Below are 16,698 nucleotides of genomic sequence, written 5' to 3' on the forward strand. Positions count from 1 at the left end.
AAACTATAGGCCATTTAGAATCAGTTTTATTTTAATGATACTAACTGATATAAAAAATACATTCTAAGGTCACAGATATTATTTTCTCTGAGCAGTAGATCATCCTATTGGTAGTATAGGAAAAGGTCTTCACTGAGGCAGTTGTTTAGCTAGTACTGAAATTGTGTGTTTCACAGTATCTTCACATGTTCTGTAATGCTTTAGTTTGAACATTTTTTCCTTACTAGGTGAACTTTACTGGCATTTCTTGACATGATGTGTTACTTTTTTCTCAGTCATAAATTCCATAATTCCTTATTATTGTATTTGACTTTCAACTGTGTACTTTACTTTTTGTCAGAATTAATGGATTGATTGCATGTTCCCATTTGTTCCTATGAGTGCCTGCTTTTGTGGGATCTGCTTCCTGTATCTCTTGCTTCTGAGCCTGTGCTTCACAGGTTAATGTTTGTTTAGGAGGCCACCCCTAGGGAATATTAGTGCTCATAAAGCCAGCTGGAGCCAAAGCAGTAGAAAATGAGTAGAAAACGGAGGGAGCTGAGCTGGATGGGTGGTAAAATGCCAGATGCCTTGAAGAAAACTTGCTTAGGAAGAAACGTGATATAAAATGGGGCTCAAAGCAAAGCCTGTCTGGTTTCGAGATGCCAGACTGAAGAACACACAGGAGGACTAATGACCTCGTCAGCTCTTTCCAAAGGACCTAATGTATGACAATAACTGATAGGCTTTTTTGTGATTCAGAATGTTTATTAAGCTATTGCCAAAATGAGATGTGTGTGAGTATCTGTATATCCATTAAGACTTACTAATTCTTACTTCCTGTTCTTGACCAGATGGACAGTGTTGCACCAATCTCTGCCTGATCTTTCACTGTGAACTGCTCATCTGGGTAAAACATTTCAAAAGACCAGTAGGTCTTTTGGTTTATTCACTGACTACTGTACCCTGTTTTAACTGAAGATAAGTCTGTGTCCAGTCTGTCTCTAAACAGATGAATGTTTTTATTTCCAGACTGTACAACCTCCAAGCAAGATGACTTTTGCCTGGTCTATTTGCAAACTTTGTCATTCTGCATCTGTATATACAGGCCATCAGAGGTGAAAAGTTCAAAGTTTTACAAACTGTACTTTCGTACGTGTGCATCTTCATTAGTCCAGACTTAATTAACCTGTAAATCCTTCTACAGACATGGGACCTAGATACTGCCCTAGCCTATCACTATGTTGCCATATTGCTTCTGAAATCCCCTATTTTTTCTATATAAGACAATCTTTATGTAAGCCCTTTGTCTAAAAACACCCTTGGTCTAAAGCTGATCTATAGAAGCATGATCCAACAAGAAACAAATAATTAACTTCTGAAGTAACATAGAGCTCTGTCATTCTGTACATAAATTGAATGTTTCGTAATGCTACAGTCATGTTTTAGCATAGATACTGATACCGTGCATGCCAAGGTGGCTTATGTACTGGCATGATGGAGAAATTTAATTGGCCAGTGGACAGTTGGCAGAATTAACCTCTTCATTCTGCTGTTTCTTTACTATGAGAGTGGTGAGGTGCTGGAACAGCTGCCCAGAGAGGCTGTGGATGCCCCATCTCTGGAGGTGGTCAAGGCCAGGTTGGATGGGGCCCTGAGCAGCCTGGTCTGGTATTAAATGAGGAGGTTGGTGGCCCTGCCTGTGGCGGGGGTTTGGAGCTTCATGATCCTTGAGGTCCCTTCCAACACGGGCCATTCTGTGATCCCGTGATTCTGTGAAACTGCTATGCTACTTGATTACGAAAGTAGAAAGAGAAGAATTCAGCATGGTTTTTAAAATCATCATTCAGTACCCCAGTACTAGACAATGTTGGTACCTGTTGCTCTGTAAAATGTTATTTTTTATTAGAGATTTCATTATCCTCTTGTTTCAATGTGCAAATAAGGTTTGTATGGAGAAACCAAACCAATACAGATCATTCGTAATGTGACCTTATCCAGAGGGGAAAACAGAAAAATAGGGGGGTTAACTTTCCATTCAGCTTTCCTGCCAAAACCTCACTATGTTTTCTAAAGTAATGAAGGCAGCAGTAGTCGAACGAGGACAAGGAATGGCTGCTGTTATTCCTCTCACACAACATGGTAACTTTTCATGGAAAGCATTGTCTGGAGACTTGGGAGGAGGTTGTTAGATGAAGCATTTTCATGATGCCATTTGTCTTTCACTTCTACATTAATTAGAAGCGTGCGTGCATTCAAGCATTTTCACTGCTTTATAAATCAGGAAGATTTTCCTGGATTAATTCCAAGTGTGCAGGTTTGGATTTTTCTGTGTGTTTTCTTATTTCAGTAGGGACAAATGAAGGTGGGGTCACTGCTGTGATTAACTGCTCATTGTTCTTGCTTGATGCTCGTCAGGGATTCCTCCTTGGAGCAAAGAGTACATAGGATATTTTTTTGTCTTGTGAAAGCTCTTTTCCCTTGAGATCTCTGGCTACCTTTGAATCTGGAGGGGCATAAATAGAGGCCAGCTGCCAGACTGTTAGAGGTGTAATGTGCAGCAGTATCACTGAGGAAAGAATTGGTGGATTTTTTGTTTGGTGTGGTGACAAAAATAATGGAACTGCAATTCTACCATTGCTAAATGTTGATAACTGAAGCCTCAATCATAAAAATTGGAAGAAGGGAATGTTGACAATCTATAGAAGTTAGGGTTTTAATTATTGGATGACAGTTGAACATGTTACAAGGGTGGTTAGTGATAGGACAAGAGGGAAGGGTCCTAAACTGAGACAGGTGAGGTTTAGGTTAGATATTAGGAGGAAGATTTTCACACAGAGGGTGGTGAGGCAAAGGTTGCCCAAGGAGGCTGTGGATGCCCCATCCCTGCAGGCATTCAAGGCCAGGCTGGATGTGGCTCTGGGCAGCCTGGTCTGCTGGTTGGTGATCCTGCACATAGCAGGGGGCTTGAAACCAGGTGGTCATTGTGGTCCTTTTCAACCCAGGCCATACTATGATTCTATGTTTGTCCATTGCATTTCTAACATGATGCTGTTTTCCTGAAGACCACTCTGGCACAACAGCAGAAATGCATGAATTCTGGTATTGATTGTATTTCACAAACAGTGAGAAAGCCATATCAGTGTATTGTGTTTGGGGATGGCAGAGCACCTACCTCAGCTGGTTCAGGAGCCAAAGTGGAGAGCTTATTTGCTCTCATGAATTCCTTGCATTTCCAAAGAAATGATGCAGCTCCAAACCCAACAGTCCTCCGGATTCCCCAGCTCCTTCAAGAAATCAGTAGTGCTGTTCCTGCCTCAAATTTTTCTTAGACTTTTCCTTATTTTTAGTTGCCATTGACCACATCTGAGTGACTTCCCTGAGGACTGAGATGCAGAAGGGCTCTGTCTTGCGGGATGGTTGGATGGTGAGGTGCTGGAACAGCTTCCCAGAGATGTTGTGGATGCCCTGTCCATCCCTGGAGGTGTTCAAGGCCAGGTTGGATGAGGCCCTGAGCGGCCTGGTCTGCTGTTAGATGTGGGGGTTGGTGGCCCTGCCTACAGCGGGGGTTGGAGCTTGCTGATACCTGCGGTCCCTTCCAACCCAAGCAGTTCTGTTATTCTGTGATGTCCAGGGCTGCCTTGCACGCAGGCAGCACAGCGCAGTACCCTTCAGACACAGTATGATGTGGGGCCTCATGCCTTTCCTCTTTATTTCTTGGTATATGGCTGCCAGTGCTGGAGCCCTGAGGAGATAGGCAGCTGACTGGAGCGCTGCCCAATGACCACGAGCAATAGAGGAACAGCTTGCTCATTAGCTGATGTTGTGACACGTTATTGGCGGGCTGATCTGGGCAAGTATGTTCTTGAATGCGATGTATCTGTAAGCATTTTAAGTGCCCCGTTAATCAAATGCTTGAATGATAAGGTCACTGCATTCTTGGACTTTGCTCGTGTGTTTTTTGGTGGTTTTTTTTTTTTTTTTTTCCTGCCTTAAACATATTTAAACAGTACGTATTTGGGGCTTTCCCTCTGGTTCGTCAGAAGCTAATAAAACCCTAACGAGGACAAGAAGGGATTAAGGATGGAGCCGGAGCTCTCCAAGCTTTCGCTAGCGGCCTGAGGCGGGCGAATCCCGCAGCACGTGGCCAGAGGGCGGCCGGGGGCGGTGCCAAGCGGCGGCACGGAGCGGCGGCGGCCGTGTGAGTGCGGGGCTGGGGGCTGCCGGGGGGCCGGGGCGGCGGTGCGGGCGTCCGGCGATGGCTGCGGGGCCGCTCCGAGCGGCGGGCAGCGTGGGATTGTGCCGGCCGTCAGCTCCGCCGGGAGGCGCCGCCGCGGCCTTCTGACCTTGCGCTGCCCCCCCGGGAGGGTGAGGGAACGGGAGGTTGCGCCCGCGGGGCTGATTTGCCCGTCCTTGCGGTTTGATGTTTGGGCTGCTCCCCGTTTTGTTGCGTCGTTTAGACCGAGAGTGAGTAGGCGCAGTGAAAGACAAAGAGATCCTGTGTTTCGTTCTTAGCTCTGTTCCCAGCGCCTCGGTGCGGTGCCTGGTGCGCTCGGGCTGCAAAGCCTCGGAAACCCCTTCGGTCTGCTTCGAGCCCTGCTGGCCTCTTTCTAGCCGGAGGCAGAAGCAGGCACTGGGTTCTGAATGGGGGTGTGCCCAGAGCCTTGTGCTGCTGCTTGGTTGATGCTTGGTGCTGCTGCTGCCCTGCTGGGTGGAATAGAAAGTTGTGTTGATTGTCCTGTACTTCTGCTTTTAGTAGTGAATTATTCTGCTGTTGGAACAGCATGATGTTAGGAGCTGAAAGGAAAGCAAAAGTATGGGGGGAAATATGTCTTATTTTGAGCTTGATTGTGCTGTTCCTGCAGGAGGAAATTGCTGCCATTTGCCAGGCCTGCAGTTCTGTGTTTGCCAGGCTTTGCTGAGCAAGGGTTGGCCCCGTAGCAGATCTGTTGGTGTTTCCCTACTTCCTCCTTTGCAGACCACTACGCTGCTCAGCTTTTCGGCTGTGGACCCCAGTAGACCCAGCTGTGAGCTCAGTCTATAGTATCTACACATAAGCACTTCTTGCAGTTCTGTGCTTCAGTGCTTCATCCCAACTGTGCAGCATCTCTGCATGCTGGTTTAGCAGAGATTTGAGTTCTCCCGGGCACGGTATCGAGCAGCCCATTCCTTCTGAATATCACACAGAAGTTAGAAAATTGGAAGATTTTCCAAGTGTAAGAGCTGCTCAAAAGGACAGAGTAGATGAGATTGTGGCATGCCTTGAAAACATTCTCCAAATGGAGATTGCAGATTACAGATTATGGTTTAACAATAGTCTTCCTTTCCAAGGAAAGAGTATGGTTCCCGTGCTTGACACAGCAACTTTCTCTTCCAATCCAACCCAGTTGAGCAGAGCAGTGAAACGTGCAGGTTGGGAAGAAGCATGGAAAGATGGCTGCTGCTTTTGACACAGGGAGTGATTTGTAACAGGATCTTTGCAATGAAAGAAAGAAAAAGAATCATTAAGGTTATAAAAAAAAAAAAACCAACTAAATTCATGCCTTTAGAATGTTAGGAGGGTGCTGTGTATGTTGATTTTGGCATTTAAAGGACAATGCGGGTTGGCAGGGACTGCTGGTTCAACCCCTGCTTAAAGGCTGATTTTGGAGTTGGATAGGTCGTTATATTTTGCAATCCCTAAAGGTATTTAAAAGCTCATCAAATTCTGATGAGCATGTCACTGGGTTATTGGGAGTTGTAAATGTTCTTTAAAAGGAGCTAATTACAAAGATATTTGTAATCTGGTGACTCATTTCTGGTGGTATGTCTCGTAAAAAAGTAATCAGCTCAAACCTGTGTTTGGGATGTGCAAGTTGTGACAAAGCTCTGAAAGACGATTAGGCTCAGCATGGGAGGGAAGAGAAGGGATGAAGAAGCAGTGGTCAGAAGCAACTTGTGAGAACAGTTTCTGATCACAGAATCACAGGATGGCCTTGGTTGGAAGGGACCTCAAGGATCATGAAGCTCCAACCACCCGCCACAGGCAGGGCCACCAACCTCCACATTTAATACCAGCCCAGGCTGCCCAGGGCCCCATCCAACCTGGCCTTGAACACCTCCAGGGATGGACGGGGCATCCACAGCCTCTCTGGGCAGCTGTTCCAGCACCTCACCACTCTCATAGGAAAGAACTTCCCCCTGACGTCCAACTTAAATCTCCCCTCCTTCAACTTAAAACCATTTCCCTTTGTCCTGCTGTAATCTACCCTTTCAGAGATCAGAGGATATGTGGCAGCGCAGTTCTGCCTTCTGGCAGTGCTGGCTGAGCGTTTCCACTTATGCTTGTTCTTAGGAAAAGCATGCAAGTAGATCTGTGTGCTGCCATGACTCTGACAACAGGAATACACAAATGTTTTCCAGTGTTTTTTGACACAGCTGCAGCGGGTCGTGTTTATGCTGCTAAAATAAATGTTTAAGGATAGCTATCCTCTTAATGACAATTTTTTCTCCATTTGTGGGTGGCGGGGAAATGAGACTTCTAAAGAACCGTGTTTCAATTGGTCTTCTTGACACAAGGTGAAGACCATCAACCGACTCTTACAGCAGGGCTGAGACTTGGCTTGTTTAAATTTGGGTTAGCTAAGTACTGACAGACCAGAAAACAACTCGCTCTTACCTTGGGAATCTCTGATGGCCACCACAAAACCACACACAAAAAAAATGTCTTTTGTTTTTGTTTTTTATTTGGCTTCTCTTCTCTGCAAAGAGAAGTGCTTCATCACTTGTGGAGGCTTTGAGGACTGGAGATGTTTGCAGAGCCGAGAGCTCTGATAATTCTGGAGAAAAGGAGGCTCTTCAGCACTGCGGCTGGTGGCGTTTTTTAACAGCCTGACGTTTCCTCCGTTGTTGCCAGGGCTGTTGATGTTTTCCGGACGCGCGGAGGAGGGCTGTTAGAAATAAAAAGGGCTGAATACGGAAGGAAGACGCTCGCAGTGATAATGCGCGGCTCTAAAAACAAACCAACAAACTTCAGCTCGGCTCCAAGCTGCGTTTTCAGCTTCACGAGCGCGGAGCCATCGAAGCGTTAAGCCCGGCTCGGCGGGGATTGGACAGCAGCTCTGGCGTAACCGCTGTCGGGCTGTCGCGGAGCGCATAGCTCAGGAGGAGAAGCTGCGAGGCTGACCCTGACGCTGCCCGCCCGTCCCTCGGTGCGCTCCGCTCCGCCGCCCGCTGCTGCCCGGGGCTCTGCGGGCTGCTTGGGGTGAGTGCGCTCCTTTTGGAGCCGTTCGGGGTGCCCCGTCCTGCCTGCTGGCTGGGGGCGGTCGCGGAGGCTCTGATGGAGGGGCAGCGCTTTTGGGGTGGTGGAGGGTTGCGGTGTTGCTTGGTAGGGGAGGAAAGTCGGTGCAGTGCGTGCCGAGGTGGCTTATGTACTGTATGCTGGGGAAACTGAATTGGCTGACGGACAGTTGGCAGAATTAGGCACTTCATTCTGCTGTTTGTTTGCTGTGAGAGTGGTGAGGTGCTGGAACAGCTGCCCAGAGAGGCTATCGATGCCCCATTCCTGGAGCTGTTCAAGGCCAGGTTGGATGTGGCCCTGGGCAGCCTTGTCTGGTATTAAATGTGGAGGTTGGTGGCTCTGCATGTGGCAGGGGGTTGGGGCTTCATGATCCTTGAGGTCCTTTCCAACCCGGGCCATTCTGTGATTCCGTGATTCCATCTCCCTGCTTGTTCAATTAGGATCACACATCTGGATGAGCTTTTTGTTCAGTTAGCGGAGCCCGAGGAGCCCAATTAGACTGTAGAGGTGTGTTGGCTAAGATACTGATCTCTGTATTGAGACTACAGCTGGGTGGATGTGAAATAATGGAGGGAAGCTGGCTCTCAGCGATGCTAATGGTGGCAGCACTAACGATAATGCTCGTAAAAAGAAAAAGCTAAGCGGGAAGTTGCTTGTTTAGTAGTTGTCACAAACTTGGCAGCACTTCTGTACACAAATGAAATACACAAGGAAACACAGCTTGGTTTTATTGCCACCCCCTTCTTGTAACTAAGAATTATGAGAAGAACATCTCCACCAGACAAGATGGGAAAGAATATCTGGATCCTGACAGTCTGGGAGGGAATGGGGCTACGGCCTTTTGGTGTGCCACACAGATTTTAGCATCAGGGCAGCACACTTTTTGAATTACATTTTGGTTGTTCTAAAAGCTGAGGTCAGGATGGTCTCTGATACGAGTTAGAGGCACAAATCAAAAACTGTACTTACAAGCTCTTGAAGAAGTATGTAGACAAAGCAGATAAGGGCAAGGAAAGTTTCCTTGTGTTACAAACAAGCCATGAAATTAGGTTCTCTTATCTGCACTGTGTTTGTGTAAACTGCCCTTGTTTCCTGCTCAGGCTCGTCATCCGAAATCCCCCCCTATCTCAGGCTCTGGGATTTTCATGTTTCGAGGTACTGTGCTCCTGTCTTCCTCAGCACCAAGTATGGCATTATATGGTGCTACAAGGAAAAAAACACCCTCTTTTTTCAGTATACTTCTAGCTATTTCTGTAGGTAGGCAGGCAGTTCATTGTATTTGGTTGTCAGAGACATTCTGGAACTAGTTTTAAGGATGAAAATGGAGATTTTCTCCTGGAAAATTCTGGGCAATGTGTCTGACACAAAAAGTGAAGCCTACTTTATACTTTCCGAATTCTAGCAGCAGTTAGCAGTGGAGAGAAACATGGTGTGTATTTCTGGTCTGTTGCCAGTCACAGTTCAAAACAGTGACGTTTTTTCCTTTGTTTACAGGGGAAAAAAATTCTCTTCTGTACAAAACGGTATATACAGGCAGCAATAGTCTCCCAAAGTGCATGTCAGGGAATGGGGTCTTGCAGATGGCCTTTGGTCTTGCAGAAAGTATTTGATTCTCTATACTGTGCAAAACTAAAGTTGAGTGACTTATGAGATCTACAGCCCTTTGTAACACCTAACTGTTGTGATGTAAACGAGCAGTGACTTTTTACCCTGTTAAAACTCAATGACTTTTGTACCAGTTCTTGCTCGCAGCTGGATCTTGAGTTTTGTTCCAGGCTAAACTTGCTTTCCTCTACCCTCTCTGGAAGGAGGCTGTCAGCCCTTCCCAGTCTTGTGAAACCTATGCAAAGGTCAGGATTGGGTATTGGAGTCTTCAGCAGGGAGCTGCTGGTTAATAAAACTGCCATGAAACCAGAGTTGCTGATAACAATGAGCAGTTAGTGCTTTTAAGATGTGAACCAGCATATCTCATGGCTTCCATTGCTTTGTTATCTGTTCTGATCAATGGGTGTGAAATTAAGTTGTTCCTGATGCGATCTGCGTTTGTAAGAGTGGAAGTTGGTCAGCATATAGAAGGTGCTGTCCAGGGCACGTTTGTAATGTCAGTTATTTTGTACCTAATGAAATGGGTTGCGAGTCTAAATATTTCTTTCTGTAGGAAATACTGCTGAGCTCTGATGTTGGCTCTGTGCCTGCTTTGGTTCATACACTGAACTGTAGGGAACAAGAAAGGTCACCAGTTCCTTCTTGTCTGGCATTATTGCTATTCAGTATTAGAGCTGATGTTTCTTTTTCTTTCCAGAAATGTCCTTCTTACCTGACTTTGGGATCTTCACTATGACCATGTGGTCGGTTGGACTCGGAGCCATCGGTGCAGCCATAACAGGGATTGTGCTTGCCAACACTGACTTATTTTTATCCAAGGCAGAAAAAGCAACGCTAGAATTTTTGGAGGGGATAGAGCTAAAAACTTTGGGATCAGGTAAGATTCTGGGTGTTTGAGCTGTCCTTTGATACTTGGTCTGAAGAAAGAACCTCTATATGACCAAGGCTGGAAAGAACAGTGAAATGTGCATGGAAGGTTTAATTTTCTTTAATCAGAGATTATCTGTAAAGGATACAAGATTGCATCCACGTGAGGTGTCTAAAGAGTTTCGCTTAGTCTTTCCTAGTTATAGGAAATAGTTGAGTGTCCTTGATAGCAGATGATTCTGGTGAAGGAGAACCAACTACAACCTGTATTTCTAGAAGGTCCATTTCAAATTAAAACACAGTTCATGTGTATAATTTTCAGTGTTTGTGAAGACACACGCTGAAAAAATCAATAAAGCAAGTGATGCTCTGTTATACACATGGAAAACTTCTCTGAATTGTAGAATTAGAATTGTATTTGAATGTTGAATTCTCTGCAGTGCTTCGAGTTGCTCCTTCGAGGATTAATCATTGTAAATAAGGGTGGTTGACATTATTGTTCATGCTGTTTTTCCCGTATTTTCTTGTAGAACCAAGAACATTCAAGGCAGGTGAACTATGGAAGAAGAATGGTGCGGTGATCATGGCTGTGCGAAGACCTGGATGATTTTTGTGCAGAGAGGTACTTGTTGAACCTGGGGGCTAATTAGGATGAGTTAAGCTCTACTTGTATGGATTCCCTTTGAATCAAGGGAAGAGGTGAACAGGATAGTTATCATACACATCTGAAAGATACTATCCTGGCACAAACTGGTTACTGGATAATAGTGTATTAGTTTTAGTTTTCTTTGCAACACGTTTGTATAGATTGAGTCTTGAGTATTTTCCTTCTGAAGGCGATTAATGCTTTATTTTTACATTTGCCAGAGATCTAGCAGACAGTAATTAGAAATGGAGACTACCCAAAACTCAGTTATTAATGAATCTTAGGAGCTAGTCATAGAGATTTATTTTGGATGTATGGAATACGAGCCAGGTACTCTGGTCAAAAGCAACCAAAGATTAGACTAGCAGAAATCTATCAGATAAAGTCACCTGCAAAAAAGCAGGTCATGTGGAGGGGATTCCCTCGCTATTCTGGATGCTGAATGGAAGGCAAGAAGGCAAGGATTGTGAAGATAAGGAGAATGTGTTATGAAAACTCCCTGTTTCCTCACCAGCAGTCTATGTAGACTGGTACTATTCATAACAGTTGAGAAACAAGATTTGATCCTTAAGCTGGCTTTAGGCTTCTTGGGTGGAGGTGGAAAGTGATACTCAGAATGCAATTTGAATGTAAAATGTGCCTGGAAACAGTTGTAATGTGCACCTTGGCCATTATTTTTCTCATATTAATAAGGAAAAATAGCTATTAATAACCACTTAATTAAGGTATCTTCTCCCAGCCGTAATATCTGCTTAAATATGTATAGGACTTATGGAAGGTATTCAATTACTTTCTCCACTGAACATGTGTCATGTAGACAGAAGGCAACGTGCATGTTTCGATACAGTCAGACTGGAATTGAGTAATGGTTTTTTATAGCTATCTTCCTAAGTAGTAGTAAAGAACCCACTTTGTAGAATTTAAATAATTGTTTTCTTTTTTTTTTCTTTAAGGAAAAATTTGGGAAGGAAAGATTTAAATTTTCTAATTCTTGCTTTTGTTTCAGAATTATTAACGGAGGCAGTCACTGCGTTGTTCAGCTAAATATAGCAAAGAATTATTTTGTATTTTAAATGCAAAATTCATTCAAACACATTTTAAATTCTCTAAATTGAATTTATTTGGGGTTGCTTTTTACCCAAAGCATTTTTGTGAATTTCTCCTAAGAATAATTGCTTTGTTTTTGTCAGTTGAAGTTTCCATGTAGTACGAAAGCAGCTGCTTTTCCCACTGTCACCAACGTCAGGCTGGTGAGATGGTTCAGTACAGGTGACTTGCCAAAACTGTTCCTCTGTGAGCTGTAGATGTTCAATTTTTTTTTTTTGCAAGAGACAAAATGCAGTTGTTATCATCTGAAATCCAGGAAGAAAACTCTCTAACTCCAATGTGATGTTAGAAAGCTGACATTACTTTGCTCCTCACACCACGTACCAGGTGACTCAGTAAGTCAAGTGCACCTTCTCAGAGTTCAGGGTCTACATTTAAACACTTAATGCATGCCTATGTGGTATATCAGTATGCATATTCATTCTTTTCCAAGAATCATTAATATATGTATATGTTATATATATATATATATGAATATCCCTCTGGGCCATGCACAGTTGTATTTAAGGTGGCCATAAGACCACCTTTTTACTCCTTTATTTTTCCTTCAGTTTTATCGCAGTGTCTTGGCTGACCTGTAGCTGTTCTTCCACAATTTGGCAAATTTCCATTATTTTTTTATGCCATAAATGAGCAACTTGCTGTCTTGGTACACTACAACACAAAATAATTTATGTGGAACTCAAGAAATAAGGTTTTTGAACCTGGTTGGTGCAAAGATAAATCACAGAATCATAGAATGGCCTGGGTTGAAAAGGACCACAATGATCATCTAGTTTGAACCTCCCTGCTATGTGCAGGGTCACCAACCAGCAGACCAGGCTGCCCAGAGCCACGTCCAGATTGGCACTGAATGCCTCCAGGGATCCACAGCCTCTTTGGGCAACATCAAGTAGTCTTATTCTGAAGTACTTCTTTGAAACAGGATCACTGAGAAAAACAAGCTGTCCACGTACCAAGAAAAGCTAGATTAGAAAGTTTTAGAACTAGCACACATTGATTCCTTTTAATCAACTAATACATTGGTCTTTAAGCTGATATATTGATCCTTATTGCTAAGACATCCTTTATCACAAGTTGGTTTCTGCTATCTTATACTTTGGGAAGGAACTCAAACTTTGTTCTTGCTGACAGTGCCAAGAAGGAACATGTATGTGCCTGGACTCAGAATTTATGTTATAGAGGAGCCTATTGCTCTAGACTGGAACATCATTTCTCAGACACGTAGACTGTTGCATCCCAACACAAACTTGTTTTTTTGATTATGAAAGTTTTGAACAGTATTAAAAAAAAAATCCAGATAAAATAGCCATTAGCCACCCCTCTCCCACCCACCCCATTTTTTTTTTTTTTTAGGAGGAACATTAAGGCAAGGAAAACATGAAATAATTAGCAGATATTTATGAACAGAAAAGAAAAAGGTGTGATAAGCCTAAGCAATGATCCTTGAAGGCTTACGCTTTGCTACTTACTGTTTCCTTTTGATATTGATTCATCCTTTTCATTTCCTCTGAAAAAGATCAAGAGTAGTGAACTACAGTTCTGTGCTTACCCTTTCAACTACTGATATCTTTCTCTAATGTCTTTTGTCTGTTTGCCCTATCTATGTACTTACATTTCCTAAATTCTGAATAACCCACACCCACAAACCTTTGAGTTAAGGCATAGCACTCAGCTGACTGAGGGTGTTCAAGCAAATGTCCCCTTTTTTTTTTTAAAACAAGTGTGGAGTTCTTTTGAGGACTTTTGTCCAATAAAAATGAATTATCTCTATTGGAGAAGCCTTGGAGACCTTTGTACAAGCTGTGGGAGCAGGGGTTTCTTCAGCAGAGCAAAAAGGCAAGCAGATGAATGGCAATACCATATGTATTTATACACCAGAAAAAAGCAGTATTGCTTCTGAGATACTGGAAGTATATGAAGAAATTACTTGTTCCTTTTCACTGGGAAATCTAGGGAGGAGAGTGCATTTTCACTCCATTACTTACTCTAGACTTTATATTATGTTCCTGCATTGAGTGCTCAAGTGCTTCACACAAGGCCTGACATCATTGTGATATGTTTCTTTTTGGGAAAAAAAAGGATGTGAAATTTAGGCCTGGGAAAGCTTGGTGATGTGCAGGCAGGATCTTTTTACTGTTCTATAAATGCCTAAAAAGTAGTTGAAGCTCTGGCTCAAGCAAAGCAAACGTAACTTCGAATTAACGCTGTGTTTTCTCTAGGATTTTATTAGTTTTTCTAGTGAATGCTCCAAAAGTTTTCTTTCCTGCTCAGTTAAGAAAATTGCATTAAACTTAATGAAGACTGGCCTACGAGAAGATCTTTAATATCTAACTTACAGACGAGTTTCCGTTTTGCACCTCAAGCTAGAATTTATATGTTTCAGATGCTCTAAAATTCAAGGTGAAGCTTTCTAACTTCCATCTACTGCCTGAAATGTACTTCTTTTTTTCCATAGGAGGCTTCTGAGCTTTCCTCTCTGAAACCTCAGCTGTCCAAGCTGGGTGTTCCTCTCTATGCTGTTGTAAAAGAGAAGATAGGGACCGAAGTTGAGGATTTTCAGCATTATTTCAAAGGAGAAATCTTTCTGGATGAAAAGGTATAATGAAAACATTGTTATTTTCTTTTTTCTTTTTTTCTTAATAACAAGCTTATGGATGTCCTCTTTGAAGAGCTTGTATGATATGGATAGAAAGTATTCTGAATGAAAAAGGGTTTAGAAGCATTGTAGTTCAAGAAGTTAATTGGCTCTGCTTTTCTTTTTACATCCTGCACAGCTTACAGACTGCTCTGTAGCTATGCACTGATAACATGTTGTTGGAGGATTATTTTTCCCCTCCTCTTTAACAGATACAGCCTGTTCATATTAATTCCATTCTTCCGCTGTCTTTGTGACTTGCTGTTGTTAATAATGTGTGAATCAAGGTCTGAAGGTAGAAGACAATTAGTTCAGCACGTGCAGCTCAAATTATGATATGGCTTGTCCCGTTATCATACAATGTCATAAAATGGCCTTGGTTGAAAAGGACCATAACAATCATCCAGTTCCAACCCCCTGCTATGTGCAGGTCGCCAACCAGCAGACCAGGCTGCCCAGAGCCACATCCAGCCTGGCCTTGAATGCCTGCAGGGATGGGGCATCCACAGCCTCCTTGGGCAACCTGTTCCAGTGCCTCACCACCATCTGGGTGAAAAACTTCCTCCTGATATCTAATCTAAACTTCCCCTGGCTCAGTTACATAGGCACATACTGTATTGCCATTCTAATGTCCTGTAAAACTACAGACCTGTTTACTTCTTAATACAGAGGACAGATTTAGAAATCGTTTGGCTTCTGTAAGAAAAAGAATGCCTAATATTCAAAATTGATGAAATGATGCCTTTATTTACCATCCCCATTCTGGCTGTCTAAAGGAAACAGATTGATTAAAAGAAATGGTTGGTGGAATTTTAGGGCTTTAGCACTTTAAACAGCAATTTTATTGCCATAGTTCAAAAATGAGAAAAAAATGCATGTATCATAAAGCACTCTTTGTTCTCAACAATGTCGATGTAGATTGTGCTTAAATAGCTCTGGATCATAGTTCAAAAGACACATGAAGGGTGGCAGTAATCATAGTTGGCTGTGTGGAAGTACATGGTCATGTAGCGTGTAAGAAATTAGTTCAGGTGCAATTTCTTTACAGCTCTGCCTGTTCAGCTTTTCTTTTTTACACTCCTTTTTGGATACAGGGTTGTAACATCTTCTGAATTTAATTTGGGAGGAAAAGTCCTTTTCACTTCGCTGTTTTCTGTTTAATTGCAGAGAAGCTTCTATGGCCCACGCAAACGAAAAATGATGCTGTCAGGCTTCTTCCGCATTGGAGTCTGGCAAAATTTCTTCCGTGCTTGGAAAAGTGGTTATAGTGGTAACCTGGAAGGAGAAGGGTTCACTCTGGGAGGAGTATATGTGATTGGAGCAGGAAGACAGGTAACTGCAAACCTGCTGGCAGGTTTCTTCTTTGGAATTACTCATTTTGAAATTGCTTATCAGCTCATCTCCTCTGAGGAGCCTGGGATTAGTCTGTGATTTTTTTTTTTTTGTGTGTGTGTGTTTATATAGGGTGTTCTATTGGAGCATCGTGAGAAAGAATTTGGTGACAAAGTCAGCCTTCCATCTGTCCTTGAAGCTGCCGAGAAGATAAAGCCACAGGCTTCATCAGCTGAAAAATAGTTGCACGTTTTTCTGATCACAGCTTGAAATGTAGAACACATCTGTTTCTTGAATGTGCAATTTAATTGCTTCTCAACTATTTAGTGATCAGTAACGAGGAAAGGCTCTCTTTCAAATGTAATAACTGATGAAAACCGTCCCAGATTTTTTGTGGCTTTGCTGTCTTTCAGGTGGTCAGAGTTTCAGCTGACCTGTTGTGTCTGACTGTATTAATGAAAGGCTGGGTCTAAAATCTGACGTAGCCTAGATGTTTTCAGTCAGAGACAGTCGGATGAAAGCCTGTCTACCTAGGGGAGCAAAACCTTGCTAAACCTGGAGAAACTGAGTATTAGCCTAAGGTTGAAGGGTAATAAAATTTTATGTAGATGAAATGTCTTCACTCTTTTTTTTTCTTTAACATATAAGCACATCCAGTCCAATTCCTGGCTCTACACAGAACCACCCAAAATTCAAACCCTACATTTGAGGGGATTAGTTAAATGCTTCTTGAACTCCAGCAGTTTGGTGTCCTGATCACTTGCCTGGGAGCCTGTTGCAGTTTCTGACCATCCTCTTGGTGAAGATCTTTTTCCTCATATGCAACCTGAGCCTTCCCTGATGCAGCTTCATGCCATTCCCTCAGGTCCTAAATCTTGTCAGTCTAGATTAGTCAATCCTGATAAAATCCTGTCAGTCTAGATAATTCAGAGATTCTGCATTCAAGACATTCTGTTGTATCTTGAATTACTACTACATCTATCCAAGTGAGTTTCTTGGTAATTAAAGGCTCTGAAAATTCCAGCTCTTTGTGTGATTGCCCGTGAGGAAGATAGAAGACATCTAATGTTCACTCCAGAAGATAACCGTGATATGAGAGCGAGTTCCTTTTTGTGTTTATGATTCTAAAGAATGGGTAACAGTATGAAAAAGCAGATTATATAGTTTCCATTTCCAAATGTGCTGCATCAAGCGTTCCAGAATATCCTTAATTAGATGGCATATATATTAGATGACTGTGGGAGG

The 16,698-nt window shown here is 43.0% G+C and overlaps 1 protein-coding gene across 2 annotated transcripts; it reads left to right on the top strand.

Annotated features, from left to right (window-relative positions):
• Positions 1-4,003: 4,003 nt before the first annotated feature.
• On the top strand, positions 4,004-16,067 carry PRXL2A (peroxiredoxin like 2A). 2 transcript variants are annotated; one of them, XM_031602487.2, is made up of 6 exons: positions 4,004-4,180; positions 9,561-9,740; positions 10,261-10,352; positions 13,942-14,082; positions 15,289-15,453; positions 15,586-16,067. In XM_031602487.2, the coding sequence occupies exons 2-6, from the start codon at positions 9,563-9,565 to the stop codon at positions 15,694-15,696; spliced, it is 687 nt and encodes a 228-aa protein (XP_031458347.1). In that variant the 5' UTR covers positions 4,004-4,180; positions 9,561-9,562; the 3' UTR covers positions 15,697-16,067. The 2 variants fall into 2 exon arrangements, with proteins under 2 accessions (XP_031458347.1, XP_031458346.1); XM_031602486.2 differs by lacking the exon at positions 4,004-4,180 and adding an exon at positions 6,925-7,222.
• The last annotated feature ends 631 nt before the right edge of the window (positions 16,068-16,698 follow it).

The sequence above is a fragment of the Phasianus colchicus genome, chromosome 8 (genome assembly GCF_987193195.1).
Source record: "Phasianus colchicus chromosome 8, bPhaCol1.hap1.1, whole genome shotgun sequence".
Lineage (NCBI taxonomy): Eukaryota > Metazoa > Chordata > Aves > Galliformes > Phasianidae > Phasianus > Phasianus colchicus.